We start from the raw sequence: 22,567 nt of genomic DNA on the forward strand, positions 1-22,567 counted from the left end.
ACATGTTGCCGAGGCAGGCTGTGGAACCTCAATCCTTGGAGGTACCCAGAAGCCATCTGGACACGGTCCTGGGCAACCGGGTCTAGGTGGCCCTGCTTGGACGGGGCGCTGGACCAGTCAACCTCCAGAGAACCCTGCCAGCATCAACCATTCTGTGATTCCGGACTCAGCAGGTACAGAAACTGAGACTGAAGAAAATCTAGCATCACTAACACTGGAAAAAAAAATTCTACAACTCTGTTTTCCTTGGCAGTGCTAAATAATAATCATTTAACAAAAAGGTAAATTACAATAACTACAAAATTTAAATGCACAAGTTTTCTGTTTGATTTTTATGTCTACAGAGCATGTGCACACTGGAGCTACCATGACAAGTTAAAGGGTTACTGCATTTAGAAAGCATCTATTTCTTTCTTATTTAATAGCTGTTACCATCATGTTTAGCTGCTGCTGCTCCTCCTGCAGATGGGAATTCATTGATATGATTAAATTTGATGGTATGATAATGTATGGTAATCGTGATTAATCAGAAGCCCACTAGCAAATGGAGGATGTTGGGTATTATGTCACCTGCATTTTAAGCTGCATTCCCTCTATGCCAGCCTGACAATATTTGACAGCTGGAGGGATCTCATGCTGCATCTGCTTGCTACTACTTATAGATCTGATAAGAGAAAGTGCCCATCATTCCTTCACTATCTTAAGTGCTGTAATTATAGGGCTTTGCAGTCAAGCTGTGAAAACACTAAGTGTTAAAAACGAAAGCTTTTTGCTAGCTGCTGAACAAGCTCTGTCTCACATCTGCAAGGGCTATAATCTGAAAGAAATGTAATTCGATGCAGCAGTCTCATTCAAACATGATTTGCATGAAATGCTGTATAAAGCAGTATCCAAGAAATGTCAATCAACACCACCTGATACCATGTATCCTGTTAAACGAAAACAAAATGCTTTCTACACTACCTGCGATCTGCCACTGCTACACAGTAAGAGTGAAAATTTCATTTACTGTTACTCATTATAGTAAAGCCATAGCTAAAGCAGAATAATTGTGAGGAAGCAGGAGAAACATTTTTACAACTGGCTTTTTATCTCCATTAACAGTTTGTCTCCTACATTATATACTGTTGTAAACACGTACTAGTTACTAAACATCCTTACTTGCTAAGTATCAGTTTAAAATGATTGACTGTACTCAGATGCAGGACTGCTTAAATTGTCCTTACTGTGAGTACTGAAAATTATGAGCCACGACCTTAGTAACAGTTGCTAAAACCCTTACTCACTTGTAGCAATTCACACCTGAATTTGAAACAATGGGGAAAAATTTCACTCCCTATTTGCATTTCCCCCAATGAACAGCAAACACTATTGCCAGGAGCTCTGTTCCCCAAAGCACCGCTAATTTCTGCTTCTACCTACTGCATTGTGTTTATACTAAGGCTCACCCACATACCCAGGTACATCGTAATATGCATTAAACTGCTACAAGTTTGCTAAAAAGGTGGTGTAGGCTGCTCCAAGTCAGTCCAAGGGCCACCTTGGGGAAAAAGAAGTAAACTGTATTCTAATGTACCTTTTATAATTATTTTGTATAGCACTAATACATTGTCTGTCTAAAAAATATGTTTCAGGCAAGCGGAAAATGTGGGACAGCAAATTGTTCCAGGCAACAACTGGGAACCTGTTTAAAAACCCTCAGATTAAAGCACAAAGAAGTGTTTAAAAGCAGTCTCTGGATTTCAGACAACACCTGAAAGCTCACAATTCGTCAAACCAGAGCTTTCAGCAAAGGTGAAAAAACTGAATCAAAACTACTAAACTGCCTTTCACAGCATCTATTTAAGACAACACCTGACATCCTGGAGATCACGCAGAAGCACGTTGAATGGGGATATAAAGAAAGTTTACTAAGGTTTCTGCAGTTTAAGTGGGAAAAAAATTATCAAGTATTCTTTTGGGATAAAGATGATTTTGAAAGCAAATTGTAAGGTAAGTTCCAAACCCAAATCACATCAAACTCCCCTGGGAGCTGAACAGACATGCGGTGTAGAATATTCACAAGGGCCTGAGGACAAGTTGCTCTATTAAAGTCTTATTTTCATATTGAATAAAACATAATTTGTTACACAATTCAACTTCCAGACTTGAATTCAACAGCTACCTGAGAGGTACCCTGTGCATCAAGGTGTCCTATCAAAGGAGAAAAGCTTTGTGCATTAAAAAGCATCAAAGCCTTCCCAGCATAAATCTGTCAGGAGGGCACTAGTGCCAGTTCATCTTGTGCTTCGTGCCACTTCAGACTATTCCTAAGCGCAGCTCCGAAACTCCAGTTGACCAAAGGTAATAAAACCTGTCTGTGGGATGGACACCTGCCCAGCTCACACCACACCCAGGGTGTCAGGTTAAGGACAGCAGCTAAACTGGAATTTATCCCAATTTCATGAAAATTCTCCTGGCAAAAGGCAGACAGCTGTGTTAACAGGCTCTGCTCCCGGCAGCGGTTTCAGAGGAGGATCCAGGACAGAGGGGGAACGACCCCAAACCTCTCTCCTGCCTTCACCAGCGAGGCAGGTTCTCCCCAATGACTTATTCACTCCAAATACCCCATTTCCAGCCCTAAATTTAGATGCTAGGTACCCCTCACTATCTCTGGTTGAAGAGTCTGGACCGTGAAAAACACGTTTCCTCTGCCATGTTCTACCCAGAACAGGCATGACACCCCTAGCTCCACTTTTGTATGTCCTTAAAAAATTGCACACAAGTGTGCTGCATACAAAAATTACTTCAGTGTTTATTAAGTTGAATAATCTTTGAAGCGAAAATTCTTCACAAATTTTTTCTTTGGGCAAACATTGAAATATTTCAGACACAGAATGTGCTGGTGGACTCACACAAGAGATTAAAAGATTTGGACCATCAATTAGCTCATGCAAATTCCCACTTTAAAGCAAACAATTTTGGTAGTTTCATGTTAAGTAAGGATCCAGCCTCTACAATATTCAGTTAGCAGCAGCCTACATACAAGGTGTTCAGAAACACCTCTTCCATTTACTATTTAATTTATTCCTCCCTTGTTTTATCCCATCCTTCTTCACCAAATGCAGCAGCTGAACGAGAAATTAGCCCAGATAATAAACAGCATAGGACAGAAATCACAGTGGCTCCTCTTGTGTAACAAGAAAGGCCACAAGCTCCATGCCTGTATTCTTGCACCTGCAAGAACTAGTAATTTGGTCAGAAAACATGAAAAATTCAGAGGACCCATACAACTAGTCTATGAATAAAGCCTTCCATCACCTTCCTTCAGTCCCCAAAGCAGACTGCTGTTGTGAAATACCAACCATGACACTGAGACGGCAACTCAGAGAAAGGCATTTTAACCACTTAAAGCAAAGGCAGATGATAAAACAAGACCTCCAGAAGAACCTGGCCAAAGAGTTAGCTTAATCGGTTCTTTAAACAGTGTAAAGAAAACACACAGTTGGCACTTGTACAGTTTCACATTAATTCAAATATCTGGAAAAATATTAGTATTGACTGTGCTTGAAGACTGAATTACTATTGACGACAGCCACCTGAGGAGTAGTTTGCAATTTAGACAAGCATAGAAGCCTTTGCAAAACTCAAGGCTCTAAGTCCCAGCCAGCACAAGTTCACCACATTTCTCAGCTGCGAACACGCCTCACAGCCACCATTTATTCAGTCCTAATCAGCTGAACATAGCTCTCAAATATCATTCACATTGTCACCTTGACTGCTTACAGAGTAAGAGACAGACAAGTTCCTTGCTTGACTGAAGATTACTGTAAATGTTAAAATAACTTTAAGTAGGGAACACAAACAGATTAATTCAATTATGTCCTTCCTAGTACTCCCCCTCTGAACATTTAAGTGGTTAAGCTTTAAGTAAGAAATAATTGAACAATGAGCCTTACCCTGAAATATTAAAATTTAGATCTAGGGTTAAGTGAATTTCATCAGCCCCATCTCCAAGCAGGTTCAATTCTGATCAACATTACTCTAATTTAATACCACATTATTTCTTATAATTTAGAACTCAAACCAATATGCTAACATACTCATCACAACTTTGTTCAACTCTTCAATTACGTCCTTCTGCAAAAGGTTGTAAGAATTAACCATTACATGGTTACAAGTATCTTCATTAGCCCTAAATTAATAACACCTGGTTTCCAATGGACTTATGGCTTGCAATTGATTAGCTCTGATTGAAGCTTTTCCTGTGTTTGGAGCACACACAGACGCTGTGCTGAGAGGTTTCTCTCCTAGAAAAGACAGGAACTCAGCAGCAATTCTTTCTTCTGTTAGGGCACTAGCCCCTTTTAGGTCTCTCCCTTGCAAGAATTTCATTACCTTTAATGTTTCTACCTCTCCTACATTAATCAAAATAAAATGTCCAGTTCAAAGTTAAAGGGGAAAGCAGACTACAAATATTTAATTCTAAATTGAGAGTTTTTTGGAAACAAAGCAACCAGAAAAATCAGTTTATGATTTTCCTTTGATTAGGCAATCCTAAAAAGAGCAGCAAATTCAACTCACTGGATATCCAAGGATTCTGTCTACAATGAGGAAAAGGATGAATGAACTACAGTCTGGAATACTTTGATCTTTTTCAAACAGCTTGTCAGCAAAGCTGTCTAACCATTGCTATACTGCTATAAGTCAACATTTATACATAAACAAGTGAATTATAATAGCATAAAAGCATTTGACATGCAACAGAGCAAAAACAGTAGTTCTGCAAGATAAAACATTCAAGTCAGAAAGTAAATTTGACTTCAGCTCAAGAGCTAACATACTACATTTAATAAAACAAACATGAGATATGTACACAGTGACACTTCATTCCTAATCCTAGTGTGACTGTTAACCTATGCAAAATTTATAAAGTACTTCATAAGGAAAGTCCATATTATACCCATTTTATAACTCAGTGAGTCATGGAAAGATTAAGTAACTTTCTCAGGGTCATATAGCAGATTACTAGCTGCAGCAGAAGGAAAAAAAAAAAATCCACTCACAGCAACCAAATCACTGTATTGGATCCTCTTAGTTAAGATAGTCCCTGCCCCCGTTTATGAAAAAAGAACTACACTGAGTCTTTGCTAGTGCATTGCTTACATAAAAAGGCAGCAAGCATATCAAGTATTTTCCTTCAGGCAAAAGGAGCAAGAGTCCTACCAAAACTGTTAAATCTACTTTACTGCATTTTAAAAACTGTTGCATACAAGATTAGCTAGGTTTGCAACACTTCTCAACTTGCAAAAACCAAAAGTGAACAGAATTAAAATCCAATTTCACAGTCAATTTATAAAAAACTAATTTCCAATTTTTCCCACAATGATGTAAACACACATCAAAGATGTCAATTACAATGCCTTTACAGATATTCCTTGTCCTCCAATTTCTTTTCCATCCCAAATTGTGTTTATTGGCAAAGCAACGTAGTATCAAAGGAAAACAAATGCAAGATCCTTGTTTTAATAAAAAAACCAAGTAGAATTACTTTAAAAATGTTAAGAAGGTCTCCACATAATGCTAAAGGCTGTTGCAGAAAACTACTTCTCTGAAAACCGCAATATTTTTTAGTAGAAAAATCTCTAGTTGAAGTGTTGATGATGAAATTACGTGACATGAATTTACTTAACTAAACTGCGATTGTAATGCTAAATCTTTTTATACTTCACAGAAGAAACATGGCAATTTAAAAACTCGAGTTACTGTACAACATATGGACATCACAATTCCTCAACTAGATGTCCTGTATGAAAAATATTCTCCATCAGAAACAACCAGGTATGCACATGGCAATCAAAAGTCACAGCAGGTTTCTGAAATCTGCTTCTTTCAAATACATCTGATCTCTATGCAAGTTATTTACTGTGTGATACTACACAGACATTCACAAACATCTATTTTCCTCCTTCGATACTGTACACATTAACAGAGGATAATTTTTGTTTTATGTATTTGGAAAACATAATATATGGGTCTTTAAAATATTTACAGCAATATTGAATGAACTATTGTGTCTTTTGCTTCTTTTGATACTTATCAAACCACTTGAACTAAAAATTTAGAAGAGAACTCTGAAATGATAAGAAAAGGTCTAGAAGTGTGCACTCCACTCACAGAACTGAAAAAAATTATCAAGTCAAATTAACCTAATGAAGCAGCTGAAGGCCTTGTTTTAGAAGTTAGAAACATAAGAGAAAGCAAGGTCCTGCAATGCCATTCCCATTTTTTATGTAAAAACATGAGAGCATTTAAATGCCTGAAGTAACGATCAAAATGATTGCTGATTTTTGCAATAAATATATATTACTGCTTTTTAAGCCTAGGGATTATTTCAAATAACATTTTATTATTTCAAATAAAACACGGCTCTTTTTGTATAAATAGAATTCAAGTAATAAAATGAAGCCCATATTCTTTAAGACAAGGTGCATTCATGCCTCTCCCACTGGAGAGACTGGTTCAACAATTTTACAGTTAAACAGAATTAATTCTACCCTCAAAAATCCATTGACCTTAAGCTTTTAACAAACATTTTCAACTGCAGAGTGTATTGTCAATATTTACAAATCCTTAAAATTATATTTCACTAGAACAGCTTTTATTTGCTATATTAATATTTCCTTGCAAATGTATGCTTATCCATATCAGAGAAGAAGAAACAGCTGCTACTCACAGGAAATCTCTGGGGTCCTACAGCAGGTCTGGGCTGGGCTGGAACTGGCAGCAAGGGCACTGAAACAAGAAGCACCTTTTAACACCATTTGTTTTACCTAACAGTTGTTGCTGTTATTTCCAAAAGCAGTTGCAGTAAGAAGCCATGATTAAAATCTGCAACACTTACCCTCACATGTCACAGTTCCTACAATTAACTTCAAGCAACCATTCCCTCCCCTACAACATGCAACAGGGCAATTAGGATTCTCCTAGTTAATTTACATAATTTAATTCCGCATTTTCCAGAATTAAATTGCTCCTTCTTACAGGAAGGAAAACTAGAATACTTATTCAGCCAAAGATGTCTCTTGAATAAAGCTGACAGAGACTCCAACAATAATTTTATGTCTCAAACAGAAGGATACATGATTAATTTGCCTTCTCAGCTTCACGCCCCTCAAGATTTCCTATGTATCTCCCAGTCTCACCACCAACCTCCCACAGCAAGCATGGGCAGGAGAGACTATCTGGTATAAATCACAGCTCACAGGAGGGTAAAATAAGGCAAGACAGCGGCAATTAACAGCAAGCAAAACCTGCTTATCTGGCCTTGCCGCCGTACTGGTACATGGAACTGTGATCACAATTCGTGTCATCAGAACTGCCGATCTCATGAAAGGCTGCTATTTGATAAAGAGACACCAAGCAGAACTAGGAGATCCTTTTCCTGAAAAATAACCTCCAAACTTAGCATTTCAGGGGGATTAACATAGATGACTTATCCATACAACTGCCCTTCAAAAGACTAGTCTCAAAAAATATTTCCCAAAACATTCACTTAATGTTATGGCATAATGCACAAAGCATCTACTGCTGGATCACCCTGGGGACTGAATCTGTATTTGAATCCCCAGTACGAAGTGTAATGACAGATTTCCCATTTTTCAGTGCAGTTTTTCTTCCCTCTCCGAGTTGTCTAGTGCTTAAAAGTACAAATGTTTCAATGTTAAATACAAGGCTTAGAGAAATTCAATAAAGCATTCAAACACCACTGAACCTGTTTGCTCATCTACTAAAAACTTCTAGTAAGTTTATTTTTCTTCAAGTTGTTTTTAGCATTTCAGAGAGTGACAGGAAAATGTTTCGCACACAGGGTTAAACACTGACTTTGTAGACAACTACTGTATTACACTTCAGAGCAGGAAAGATATTAAGAAATGCATCCAACTTCTCCATTAAACTACCTGCATTTCCCAACAGAGTTTGCTAAGATGCCTCAAAAATCCCTTTTTCCTTGGTAACTGAGGCACAAGAACTAATGCCTTAGTGGTTATTTTTAGTTCATGCCCATGTCTGCCTTCTATCCACTTTCGTTAAGCAGTTGTGGTTTACTAGTTCAGGTACTGATGGGGTAAACTAATTGCACCAGCCCTTCCGCGCCAAAGGACTGCGCGCAAACTTTGGATCAGGTTACACAAGCACGTTAGTTGAACAGTCTCATCTCGGCATCTAATGAACATCTGTCAATATCAACCAGCCATGGCCACCTGGAAAAAACTGACAGGGTGCTCTTGACAGACATAGGACTAAAATAGCTCAGGTATTACAAGTCAGAGAGGCACTGAGAAAAATCGCATAAGGTGAGAAATGCAGAGAAATGTCAACTGAACAGGGCACTTGTGTCTATTTCGGTATCCTGCCTCTGGCAGTAGCATAGAGAGAGATATATATTTATATATTTTAAGCAAATGAATTTAATACTCATGAAAGATAGTTCAAACTCTGTGCCCTTTCAATCCTTGGACACTTGCTGAAGCAGCAAAGAAGTCTCAAATAAGCTTTCATTTTCCCGATGTCAAATCTTCCATAGGTTTGAAAAGTATGTTTCAAAAAATAATACACAGCATGTTGTTAGACAATATTGTAAGATTAAATTGCTTTTAGCTATAAATTCCAATACTATACCTGAAAAGATGAAGAAGCAATTCCCATAGTGATTATTTAAGAGAATTAGAATGTAATTTTTCCCAAGACACCAAAACAGTTTTTAAAAAGGTAAATGGCATACTAATCTACCGAGCTGCCATAAACTGCCTATTAGTTCATGTCAATTTTGGCAGCACCACAGTATCCTTGAAATAGTTATCTGTGGTATAAACATTAAGGGAAAAATAAATTAAATACCTTTATCACAGGTTGAAATAGTATTTCGCAGTACGTCTATGTACAGTCCTCCAGTATTTGTAAGTTGACCATATTCAAATTTGGACATGCATTCAGCCAAAAATTACTACTTACAACAGGACACAAAGAAGAGAGATAACTATATGACAAGCAAGGAACTAAAAGACATGGGATTCACACAGCACAAAAGGCACAGCTGAACGTCGACTGACGTATCTGCAGCACGTATGCGCAGAGGCCCCACAACCGTTTGAGGGGTTTTGATAGAGTCCTCCTTAATCACTCATGAAGCTTCAAAGATTAAAAATAGAAAACTGTTTGAAACAAAACTGACTTGAAAGTAACTATTTTTTTGAACCAAGATTCAAGGCTGGGCAGGGAGATGGCAGCCACTGTAAGAGATTTGTCTTTGAGACATCAAAGGAGTAAGACAATGACAGGATTCTTCAAGAGTGCTTCAACTCACTTCCAGGCTGAAGTAGCTGGCTACCAGAGCTCTTACACATGCTGCTTTATTACCACGAAAATTTCATAAAAAATTACAGGAGGTTTGAGTCTGTTTTAGAAAACACCGATACTCGATGCATTTCAAGGCTAACACACCAAAATGATGTTGAGAATGTATATTTCTAAGATTTGCAGTTAGAAAAACTGTCCCTGGTGCTGACAATTAGACGTATGTGAGCTTAATCCTGCCATAAAATTAGAGAGGAAAAAAATGCCAGCCTACACTAAAACATGACAGCACACCATTAAAATTACCAGAATCTAAGTGTGCATATCATGCACTTCCAGACGTGGCATTTTTAGCTTCCAGGCATCACATTTTCGACAACAGAATCCCAATAAACTTTGCACCTACCTGACTGTATTCTCCAGTGTGTAAAAACCCTCTTCCCAGAAATATATACAGCCAAGAAGGGGCAGGACATCAAGAACACGAAATCAATCTGATCTTTCATACATCCTGCTACCCCAAAATAAATGACTCTGCATGTGAAACACACACGCTGATGTTGTCAACCACCAGTCTCTCCCTACAGGGGCCTCAGGCAGACAGACTAAACTGCAGAGGGCTCCTTGAGAGGAAGTTCGGAACAGCTCTCCCTACACTGGAATTTCTGTCTACCATTTGCCTGCAGTGACTGCTTTAAAAATTCATCTTAATATGCAAACGTCAATGCAAACTGAAGATTTTAGAATCATGCTTATCTTTCCTGAACAAGGCTACTGATTTCCTACACATTTTCCTTAGGTGTGCAAATGTATATTTTCATGTAACATAACTGCACTGCTGCAGACTGAGATGGCCACCACTCTCCGCCACTGCAGAAGACTCAGCTTCCTAAACACGCTCTCTAATCAAGAAGATTAAAATTCTACAGTGATTTAAAAGACTGCTTTTAATAGTATGCTGCACATCTATCAGCAGAAATATTCAGTAGTCTTGCTGAGGATTCCTTCAGTAAAACAGACAGCAAAGGTATTTCATAGAACCAGCTGCCATCGATACACATAGCAAAGATCTTCCTCACTGAAGTACAGGTCTTGCACCATTCAAAAATGGATCACTCATTCTCCAGGCCTGTTCATTCTGAGAGGACGACTAGACTTTCACCAGTTAAGAAATGTATGTGCACACAAACTTAGCAGGTATAAGATCTAAAAAACCGATTAAAAATCCAGTATTGAATATCTAACATGCAGGAGCTACACAACTTTGTTAAAATGAGGATCTGCAAGTAGTGACAGAAAAAAAGATCATGCAAGCCAAGATAAAGCAAGGCTCCTGGAATATCCATGGTGCCACAGATGTAGTGGTAAGGCCGAGACAAGCCTGAAGCCACCTCATAATGTGAAAAAAAAAAAATCTAGACAAAAGAAAGGAGATACACTGGTATACTTTTGACACTGGTATACTTTTGACACGAGGCAAAAGCAAAAATCCTCAGCTGACATTGCTGGCATTAGGAGGAAACTTGTTCACCTAGATGCAGAAGATTTGTTAACTGTTTCAAGGGGAGAGAGGAGAGGGATCTAGAATAGCCTAAAAACAATTTTTACTTTATACAGAACAGTAACTGCTGCTTTGTAAATGTTAGGAAAACACAGAGGAAAACACAGAGAAGGCATATATCCAAGACTAAAGGACCTTTTGGACTGCTTCCAGATAATCTGTCCTGATGCATAATTTGGTGGGAAGCACTGATTCTATTAGACAGGAAAAAGCAAAATAATCTCTACAATGCAGCTAACATGAAGCCATCTGTTTAGAAATCTAATAGATCTCTATCAACAGGCAGTATCCTACACTGCCAATTTCCTACCTTTCATTGGTCAAATACATGAAGCAAACATAGCACTGGCACAGAGTTCTGCTGATTTGAATGGGGGGGGAGATACAGAAAACCCAATGGTAAATATGTATAAATCTATATGTATTTCCTTACTTTTTCTAGTCCCAACAGAATCACAAATCAGAGCTATATAGGTGTCTTTTTTTGTTTTAAATCCTCTTAGGGATTAAACACTTCCCAAATAAGTAGTAATGTTAACAGCGCTGCTGAGAGTTGCATTAAAAAGCGTGGCCCAAAGAATGCTTGTGTTAAGTTATGGAAAAAGCATACTTGCAGGCCATGAATCACAGTCACAAATGTGGCACTGCAAGGAGAACCGAAGGCATGTATCTTGTCAAGTAAGGACAGCAGCTGATACCTTTCACAGAGCAACTACAGTGCAAGGAGTGCCTCAGCGTACTCTCACTGAAACAGGTGGGTGGTCATTTTGTGTATGCTTGGCTGCAGCTTGGAACAATGTGGGAAATCATAAACTGCAGTACTTACCTAGTTTTGAAAAGTGACGTTTGCTAATTTTAAAAAGCATATTCTCTTTTCAGTTTTCATTTTTACTGCTCTTTGCAGGCTTTACAGTATAGTAACAAAGATGATAAACAAGCTGAAAAGGCTTTACTAGTTCAGCTGGCCACAGTCCAACAACATTATGTCTTACTTTAGGCAAAACATTTGTTTTGAGCTTAAGGAAAAAATATCAGCCTGAAGCACATTTCCGTGAAGTGATAAACACACAAACTGTTGCATCTCTGGCAAAGAATAAGATGAGCCACACTCGCATGACTAGGGAGGTATTCAGAAAGCTCACCTTGTACAGGTGTCACTACTGTCCCCTTGAAATGTGGATTTATGTGTATGTTCTTCGGTTGCTGAGGTGTCACTGGAGGTGGAGTCATCATTATTCTAGGCGTTTCTATCTGAGGGGGCATATGTAGCCCTGGAGGAGGAGAAGAATGATGCTGATGCTGTAAAGGAAGCAGAGATTGTAACTGTTGCTGCTGCTGCTGTTGGTGCTGCTGCTGTTGTTGTTGTTGTTGTTGTTGCTGCTGCTGTTGGTGCTGCTGCTGCTGTTGGTGCTGCTGGAACAGACTCCTAACAGGTTGCTGGTGTGTTGGAATTAACCTCTGTGAATGAGTCTAAAGTCAGACAAAAGAATAAAGTCAATAGGCTTTAAAGTTAAAATATCCTGACATAAACCAGCACAAAACCAAGACACCTTCGAAGAACAATCAAGGCCAAACATGAACAGAAAAACTTTTCCCACATCATCAACTGGAACTGTTAAGAATCATCAGCACAGGAACGCAAAGAAACAATCGAAGACACTCATGTGAAGGAGAGGACTGCAAAGAGCAAGGAAGCACACAGGGAACGCAGACTTTCATTCACTTGTTTTTAACAGTGGAACTGTCTAGTTTTACATGTAGGGTTCTGCATCTGTCACTGGAAATTCATCAGCTGCAACAAGGCGTATGTGATGAGCACCAGAAATCTGACTCTTAGTATCAAAACAAATCCACTACCTCTTGTCTCATGCATACAAGAGCCTTGCTGAGAAAACAGACATAAGAGTAGCAACAAAAGTCAAAACACAAATTAAGCTAAATTCTTAAGATATCAGTGCAGCTCATCTATACATACTGCTTGAAGAAAAAAACTACTTTAAAGATACTTTTCAAAGGTACCTTTCATAACATAAGAAAGTCTCTTGCTGCTCAACAGTCTCAAACACAAATGGCCAAAATCAGTTGATAGCAAAAACAAAAAAAAAAATTATGTTTCTCTTCAGAGACATTCTTCTGCTTCTGAACTCACTGATAGTAGATATCAGTCCTAGTCTAGTATCTTCCGAATGGGAAGTGCAAGAAGAGTTCCAAATAGGCAACCTTCTAGTAACAAAGATGTGACACATCATTTTTTCCAGCAGCCGTATACATAAAGCAAAGCAGCTACAAAGTGTGCACAGGAAGATCTTGTGATGAGCACAACATGTTTACAACACTTAAGCTTAAAATAACTAGGGAAGACTGCAGCAATACAGAAAAAAAATGATTCCACCTTCACTGTTTTAAAAGCATGAAATATTCTACTGCAGAGTTCTCAACCGCTGAGATGTCCACCAACTCCTGTTAGCGATCAGCACCTAGAGTTACTGCTGTTGGGAAAAAAATCCCCTTTAACGCAGATGACCTTGTCCTGCAAAGACACACACAGGCTTTGTTCTACAATCTCAGCTTCCAGTACATTTTATGAGAGCTAAAAATGAGTGTGGGCTACCTCTTCATCACACACTTACTTTTTGTTTGTGGATGGGAAAAGTAATATCTTTAGTTTGTGATACAAAGCACCCGGGGGGGGGGAAGTAACAAAGTTAAATTTCATCTGAAATCCCAAGATCCGAATTTATCTAGTGGTGATTACTTTCCTTGGGTTTTACGCACCTCCACAGTAGCATGGCAGGTATACAAATAGATTATATTAGAATTATCAGCAAAAATATTAGTCTTAACAAAGCCAAGAAATATTTTACAGAAAACTAAATTACTATCAGTAATGTGGGAGTGAACATGTTTCCACACTGCACGTAGAGGACTTCTCAGAGGAATTAACTTTTTCCTCCATCCTTATGCAAACCAGTAGGTAAGCCTGATTGCATTGTGTAAGTCGTAATCCACTTTTCATTTGGAGGCCTTGAGATTCCTCAAGTTGAGATGGATAACAGGACTAAGCTTATACTTTCACAATCAACATGTTACGCAAAGCCCATCTTGCCTAACAGTACCTTCAAAACGCAAAAAGTGTACACTGGAATATATATTCCATCTTCATAAAGATTCATGACTTAGAATGCATTTCGCCCTAATTTCATGAAAGTATGTTCAAAGAATACTAAGGATTAAAAGGTACCATTGTTGATGGCTGGTTTGGCAGCAGCGCAGGCCTGTGATCCTTCATTCTTCCCCTATCGTTATGGTCTCTCCTTTGTTCTCCCATTCCATGGCACATAATTGAGCCTCCTCTTCGCCCTCCTCTCCTTGAGCCGTATCGTCCCTGTTTAAGCTGCCTTTCCCTCTCTTCAAATTCAAGTAATGCTGCTTTAGCTTCTGCAGAAAGTTCTGTTAAAAAGAGATGGGGGGAAAAAAATATTTTAGCTTCATGCTGAAAAAATGGAAAACATAAGGAAAAAAACATTGCTAGAACTCGAGAAGCATCCCTGTAACTAACATAAAATTTGCAGGCACTTTAATCTCCTTTAGGTGGCATGTTAACATTTCATTAAAGTCATCTATAAAAGGGAAAAGCACATGGATACTTGTATCTGTTGCACAGGCAAAAAGCAGCAGGTAAATGAAACAAACATGAACAAAAAGGTTTGGTTGTTTGTTTTTTTTTAAGTGCTATTGAAATTTGCCTTATGCCGTAAAAGGAGGCTGTGGCTCTTGTCACATCTGTGTTATCTTAAACAGTATCTCAGGTATCTGCAGACATGTCAGGCTGTACAGTGAAATCCCCAGTAAACTTTTCAGTAAAGGGTATGTCGAGTCTATACTTCACAAGTGGTAATTCCACTTAAGAGAGAGCACACTTCAAAATCTGTGCTCAGCTCCAGTCAAATATATGGCCACTGATAACACCCACCCAACTCAATCACAGGTAAACACCAGAGAACAGATGGTACTCAAGAACACTGTCAGATTTGCTTGAAACCTGGGACAGTGCTGATAACTTTAAGAGAAAACCATGCAGTAACAGGTCCAGGTTATTAAATTACTTGGAAATACAGAGCAAGTGTACAACAAACTTCAGGAAACACACTGTGACAGTATGAGCAGTGCCACTCACCAGGTTTCACTGACTTAAAGGGGATCAACCTTAACCCAAACATGCAGCTGATGATTTCACCATGTTCCAGTCAAATCCTTGTTACCTCTCAACTTGTCTTCTGCCTCTAACAGGGAAAAATTAAACTACTCTACAAGAAACACACTCCTGGCAAATAAAAACATATTTTGAATTAATGGAAATGGCAATTAGTGCAAGACTTCCAGTCTTCCATTTAAAAAGTCTGCTCTTAATGTTAAAGGACACTGGATACAGGGGCCCCTTTTCAGGACAAAGCATTTTTACTTACTGATACCACACATAGTGGCTATAATATCTGAAGATCAGAATAAAAATAGTTTGTAGCCAGTAGGTGAGACTACTACAATGTCTCCATATCACTATATATCCTCCATCAAGAATACGTAACTAAGGCAATTGAAAAACTATTACAATTTCTTGGGAGTCTAATAGCCAAAGCTACTTAAACCACCATCTTAAACATCTTCATGAGGAATCTCAATTAGTCTTTGAAGTTGAGGATTGACAGAAGGGCAGAAAAGGGTGAGCACCACGCATTCCCACTGCAGCAGTTGCTCTTACTTGGCTACAAAAACTACCCGCACAACTGAGCTGCAAAGACTGTAAATTTGTATGTCCCAGATTTCAGAAGTATTCAGCACCTCCAGAAAGCAGAGGCTTTCTAATTTTGGAAAGAAAGTTCAGAACTTGCTGACCATCTAAGAACACAGCAAACAAGACAGACTCCTAAAAGCCCAGGATCTGCCATATAGTTTCCTTTTTCAATTCCGCATGTTGGTGACAAGTTTCTCTACCTCCTTTTCTCCCCCTCTCTGATATTGCAATTATGTGGCATAAAGCCTTAATTTACAATCTCACCAGATACTCTTATGAAATGCTACCTTTGCCCTAACACCTACCTCAAGAGATCGGCAGAGCCCAAGACAATCAGGGCTTTATCAGGAAAATCTTACCACATGCTTAGAAAGGGGCAAGGAATCACACTCCGTGAAGTCTTTATATGGTATTAAACATGCACACTATGGATTTCTGAGGAAAATTAAGACAAATGTACTCCTGTCCACAGCAATCAAATGCATTGGATGTGACTAAAAACACCACCTTATTCATCCTTAGCTGTCAGGCATGAAAAAAGCTGGTTTAATGGGGGAAAACAGGGCTCTGAATTCAAGCCTCCTTCTTGTCCAGACCTGCAGCAAGTTCAGTTTCTTCACAGGCTTGCAAGTGCAAAAGGGCTAACCTGGGCTTTGAGTTGGTCTGCAGGAAAGAAAAACTACCAGCTCCCATATACTTATGGGAAGAAATGGTGTCATTCCATGGCAAAGCAATAGCTCTCCTCCCTTTAACCAGAGAGGATCCAAATCCTGCAGGGCATCCTGGGCATGCTGCTGGCTGGAAAATTTTCTTTTTTTCCCCAAGAATAGGACAGGCAGGGCAATTTTTCTGCCGTCTTCCACACAACCCTGAACTCAGCAAGGTACTTCGGAAAGCAAAGTTCAGTCATTGCAACAAGTACCGGCCACTGATACTCATTCAAGATGATAAGAAGCTATTTCCTATTAAACAGATTAGAAGCCACAGGTAAGGAAAGCAATTCTTAATGAACCTGGGAATGGAGTTAGGCTTCCTACAAAGCAAGATCACGTCTGAGCCCCTCAGCCTCTTGAGCACATATTGAAGGACACTGATTAGAAAACAGCTTTCGAAGGAAGAATGGGCTGCTCCAAAAAAAATGGCTTCAGGGGGTTACACTGATTAAGCTTGGGGGAGGGATGACCACATCCAGGGCAAAGTCAGTCCTGCTGATCTTTGATGTGCAGGTACTTTTCACTCTCTTTAAAATAAAAACTAATAAATTGTTTTCCTACTCACTTTACACGAAAGTTCTCAAACTTTAAAGGCTGTGTCTTTAAAGGCACAGTCCATATCTTCAGTTTTCCTGCCAGAAAAGTGAAAATGTTTGTAACACTGACCTTGGAAAAAATATCTGAACCAAAATAAAACCCCCCATGAATTCACTGCAGCAAGCATCATTACCTTCATACATCTATGACCACAGAAGTACAATATAACCATTTAATTACTTCATTAAAAAAAGGAATGTAAGATTACATTAAGATCAAGTATACTTCCCCCACAACATGCCACTGAAGGCAACAGTGTCCTAGTCTGTGAAGAATTTTGCTTACACACGAAACTGCAGGTTCAGAGACTCAGAGACAGACTGTAAAAGTGAAGACTCATGCAATGAGCTAAGCTCATGAATACCTTAAGTGCTTTTTATTGCTATCAGTCACCATGCAGCAAAACATACAGTCAGCTCAGGTGGGCTGGTTATCGAATGTGAGGGCACTGTGCCAGACAAAGAGATCAAGGAGAGAAGACTGTGTGGAAGACAGTTTTGCAGGGAGGAGAGCAAGGAAAGTAGTCCCAGTCTTCCCTGAAAGCAAGATCAGACTGCTAGCTAGAAAAGAGGTGACGAGCAAGGAAGAAGAGATCCTCTTTCCCTCCCTAGGCTCTCCCAAAGCACATCCAGGTATTCACATGAAAAAGCCCACCGATTCTCCCTGGCTAAGAGCTTGTGTGTGTTGTGACCAAACGCACTGAGCCAGGCTCGACTCTGCCGTGCCCCGCACAGGGTGTGCAGCATGCTGCAGCTCACGGCCACCCGCTCCTGGCTGCACCAACCCTGAGCACGGCTCTCTGGCTACATCTGCCTTGCACAGCTCCGAGAGCAACGCCATTTCAAATCCCCAGACTTAAGAATCCCAGAATCCCTATTATTCTGGATAATGTGGAGATTTACAACATAAATCACATGCCAGAACAGCTATTAAAAAAACATACATACGGATTTACATACTTCTGCAATCTAAACTCAGAGAGACAGCAAATGTTCGCCTTCGTTTTAACATTTTTCTCCCTATCATCCAGACTTGCAACCTGATTACACTATGTGCTTCTGCACACAGTGCAACGGCACAACACTGAAATCATTCCTTTTAATTTCCTAGTGTTGCCCAAAATCTCAGCCACTAGTTATCAGACTGAACATAAACCAGCTAAGCAGGACATAACAAAAAGCACTACCATACCCAATAATCTTTGTTCTCACTCTCCAAAGGGCTCTGGATAATTGTAAGGTTTTGTTTTGTAATTTAGGTAGAGAATACACTTTAGTTTGGTGAGGCCAAACAAAGCCATTCTTCACGTTCCTTAACAGGTACCTCAATCCAGAGCATAACAGTAATTCCAACTCTGGAAGACTTCAGCTACATGCACTGAAAGAAGTTATATACTTCTCACCGAATATGCCAAACTCAGTATCTCTGGAAACCAACTGCATTGCTGTTCTACAATACCTCTCCTTTAAAATTTTCAAACCATTACTTACATTATCTTGGATAAAGAAAAGTTTAAGATCGATCTCAGCTACATTCATGAGAATACTCTGTATTTTAATATATTTTTTTTACCAGCGCACACTTATTCTCATCTTGACTGCACATTTCTCACACACACAGTTAATGCAGTGAATCAGCAATTATTTTTCTAGTGTCTCTGAGTGTCAAGATTAATTTCACTATTGCTGGTAATAAAATGGTTTCAAATGACATCTTTAATCAGCAAGTAAGAATGCACTCCTCCAATAGAGACAAGCTGTCACAAAAGGTCACCAAAATGTGACAGGATGGAAATTACGTTTGTAACTTCAACTGAAATGTTAATTCCTTTTTAAGTGTTTTCTCAACTATGTTCAGATTTTAAAGTAAGGAGATGTAGATCTGCAATGAAGTTTCATTCTTAAACCAGTAGCATCTGCAAAAATTTGCTCTATAATCTCAAAAGCAAGCAGATATTTATACGCAAACAAGTATTTTTTGCTGTTTAGCTCTCCACCACATAGTCAATCATTTGGTCTCTTCATCAACAAATGAACATGAAAAATTAGTATGGATAGAAACCATCTCTCAACAGCAAGACTGTATTTTTGCCAAAGATTAGTTTCAAAAAAAGCTCTTCAGTTTACAGAATCATCCACACTGGCATCACCTTTTCCTTGTATCTCAGAGCTACATCCCAAATCACTTAAAATTACACTTAAAAATTAGTCTAACTGGAAACAGTCAAGCTCCACTACAGCTTTTCTACTCATTGGCTGGGTCTTGTCTTTAGGTTAAACTATAGACTAAATCCAGACATATGAAAATGCACGCAATTGTCATTTACCTTGTGATTACGTGCAGAGACTTAGCTATTCCAGTGCACTCTTGCTTTTAAAATACTACGTTTGGTAAAGCCACCAGCACCTTTCATATAAATAACACATGCTCTGTGTGTGGTATGTAGAAATATGGTCTAATAGTTGAAAACACATTTGGAATGCACCTCAGCCAAAATATCCCTTGCCCATATAGACTACTCCATGCCTCTAGAGGATTCCCTTCAGTCTTATCCTAATTAGAATCAACTCCTGATTATTAAAACAATACTGAATAAAGGCCCTTAACACACACTTTGCCTGCAACTGCAAGTAAGAAGAGCTATTTGCTAAATACGAACAACAGATGAGAAAGATTTTGATTCAAAATCATGCACTGACATCTCTCTCTCAGCATGACATGGCCTAAAATGAATACCACAGTCAAAGTCTGGTTCAGCCTCTGCAGCTGACTCCTTGCTGCTCACAAGAAGCCCTCTTAGCCAGAACACCTTTGTTACAGAATTAAAGCGTCTCAATTTTTCCAAGCATAGTAAAAGCCTAAATTCCTTGCAACTGAATTAAAGAATTAATAGGCTATGCAACTCAAGAGAAGAATCTTCAGAATGAGCATCATTTGCAAAGCGAGACTCTTAAGGTACGAAAATTTCATCAGGACGAGTTCCAGGTATCTGGGTGAACATTCCAAAATGCCCTGCTGCCCCGAAGACAGTGACTGATCTGGAAAGAAAGCAGAAGCACCCAGCTTCCAAGCTCAAGCCGCATGGCGCCCAACTTAAAGCAATCCTGTGTGAAAAATTCATCCATACAATCTGGCAAAACCTGAAGTATCATAAAAAGATACATGTTCTCCCAGTGGTATCTGGCAATTAGCAAAAAGTATCTGACAATTTGCCCTCACTACCAGTTCACCTCTCTTGCATGTCTTGATTCTATTCAAAGATCAGGGCTTTTTCTCCATAGTTTGAATTGATATTTTGGTTCAGTAGCCAAACTATGAGAATGCTACACCTTTCTGAAAGCAAAACTTAATTTCTACCCATCTCCCTAATGTGACCTTTTTAATTTGACTTTTTATTATTAATATTTGTTATTATTATTACCACCTCTGTAAGGCCAACACGAAGAGGCAACATAATCATACCCAGCACGGCAGGCACATGCCAGCGAATTTTAAAAACACCAGTATCAGATACTTGAGTACCCAGAGCATGAGAGGGCCTCAAATTAACTCTCAAAACCATGGATCAGTGTGATTTTATTTACAGACTAAAACAGCGTGGCTGCAATAAAGTTGCAAATCTACTGTTTCTGAACCAGCAGTGGCAAATTCATTAGCTACACAGAGCAGTGTCCCTAGACACAAACATGCTTGCGTTGCGCTACTCAAATACACGGAAAATACACCCTTTTAGACATTGCCGAAAGTATCAAAGTGGTATGAGAGATCCAGATTGTTCCATGTTAGAAAAGCTGAACCCAGAAAATGGGTGTTTCCATATTTTTTCAGCACACTCCCCAGCAAGTTAGAAATTCTCTAGGCCAATCCAACAGCAGGAACACAACAGGTTCACAGCACGCTGATGTTCCTGGCAGAAAACAGCAAACATGCAGGTGTTTAACCGCAGAACACGACTAACAAGATTTGTGTTATGAACTGAAAATCTTCCAAGGATGGAAACCCAAAGGAATTCCTTAAAATGTAATCCACCTCAATACGCAGTGAAGCACAGATCAGACAGCTGCTGCTTGAAACGAGGACAGCTTTGCAAGACACCACAGAAGTCTCAATGAACAAACAATGCGCTGTTCTTCAAAACATGATATGCTTAAACATTCTTCCCAAGGAGACAGACACTACACATACTACAACAGACTACATATGACTTTGAACAACTTGGATTATAGGCAGTCTAAATTAGAAGGCAACTGTTCTATCTTCTGCCTTGAAACTCTTTTCTAAAAGTTTAGGCAAGCCTGCCTTTTACTTTATTTCATTACAGCTCTTCAAAACAGTCCATTGCCACAAAACCTTACCCAAAGTTTCTGGAATGTTTCTCCTTTCTCTTGTCACATCTGAGAGCCTAATTATCGTTCCTTCCTTCCGTTCAGTTTTGAAACGTAATCGTCCAGACTCTTCGTCATCATCCTCCTCTTCATCAGATTCTTCTTTTGTTTCTTCTTGAAGTTCCAGAGATTCAATGGCTGCCTGAATCACAAAACACAGAGGACAAGCAAACCGAAAAGTTTACTTTCTTGTGATCATTGAGTGTCAAAAGACAAAGCTTTCTTTAAAGGTCCCTTTATACAAATCTTGCTGCTATTATACATTATTCTCATACATAACTCAGTGAGCATTTAATATCTTGGTGAAGTTTTTACAAATATAAAGATATGAAGTATATAATAAATTATATAGTAAAATCTACTCAGAAAACCCATTTTGCTGCAATGTTTAAGGGAACATGGAAACTCCAATTAGAACCACCATCTAATTAGTAGCTACCTTTTGCACATAGAGCAACATTATATCACTGAAATAACTACGATGCAAACCTGGGATACTACAAGATTCAATACAAACAATAAATCATTAATACTTTTTTTTTCATTTGCTAACAACTGTCAGTGGCATGTTGTTAAAAAACCCAACAAATAACCTTACATTTCAATTTTATTCCTCTAAGTATGTATAACTGTACTTGTCTACTTTTTCTACTCCTTGAACATTTGCCAATTTAATTCAGCAATTGATGGAGAAAATGGAGAACAGGATTGGATAAAATTTGAATATACTAAATTTATATATTGGAATGCTATTCCCTTGTCCTCCTTTACTTTCCAGTTCTCTCTATAAAAAAAAGAACATTTATTTAGATGAAACAATGTCCCAAATGAAAATGGAACCCTCTCCTTCAAATTAAAAAAAAGAAGAAGAAAAGAAAAAAAAAAAAATCAATTTCATTTTCCTGTGCTGGCATGATAAAATTAATGTTCAGGATGTTACACAAGCTTTATTTGATTTATAGAGTTGAAAATTAGAAATGTTCTAATGTAATATGATTTTCTGTAAAATATTTGGTTAACTGTATATTTGGTTATTTCTTGTACAAGCCTACTTGCTCATTTCCGAGAGCCTGCACATGCATTTTAATTCTTTGCAAAGTCACTAAACATATCTTAACTTCTATGTTGCCCAAGGCCAGTTAAAAAAAAAAAGTGAAATAACATGCAAAAAAATGGTTTAATC

At 38.7% G+C, this 22,567-nt stretch overlaps 1 protein-coding gene across 5 annotated transcripts in view; it reads right to left on the reverse strand.

Annotated features, from left to right (window-relative positions):
• RBM33 (RNA binding motif protein 33) overlaps nt 1-22,567 on the reverse strand; it is a 105,993-nt gene that overhangs the window by 56,296 nt on the left and 27,130 nt on the right. For 4 of the 5 annotated variants that reach the window (XM_075419772.1, XM_075419770.1, XM_075419769.1 and 1 more), the window contains exons 7-10: nt 21,355-21,526; nt 14,139-14,347; nt 12,040-12,367; nt 6,716-6,774 (exon numbers count right to left, since the gene is read on the reverse strand). In XM_075419772.1, the coding sequence (XP_075275887.1) occupies nt 6,716-6,774; nt 12,040-12,367; nt 14,139-14,347; nt 21,355-21,526 (768 nt within the window). The remainder of the gene's footprint in view (nt 1-6,715; nt 6,775-12,039; nt 12,368-14,138; nt 14,348-21,354; nt 21,527-22,567) is intronic. The other variant, XM_075419771.1, reaches the window with a different exon arrangement.

The sequence above is a fragment of the Opisthocomus hoazin genome, chromosome 4 (genome assembly GCF_030867145.1).
Source record: "Opisthocomus hoazin isolate bOpiHoa1 chromosome 4, bOpiHoa1.hap1, whole genome shotgun sequence".
Lineage (NCBI taxonomy): Eukaryota > Metazoa > Chordata > Aves > Opisthocomiformes > Opisthocomidae > Opisthocomus > Opisthocomus hoazin.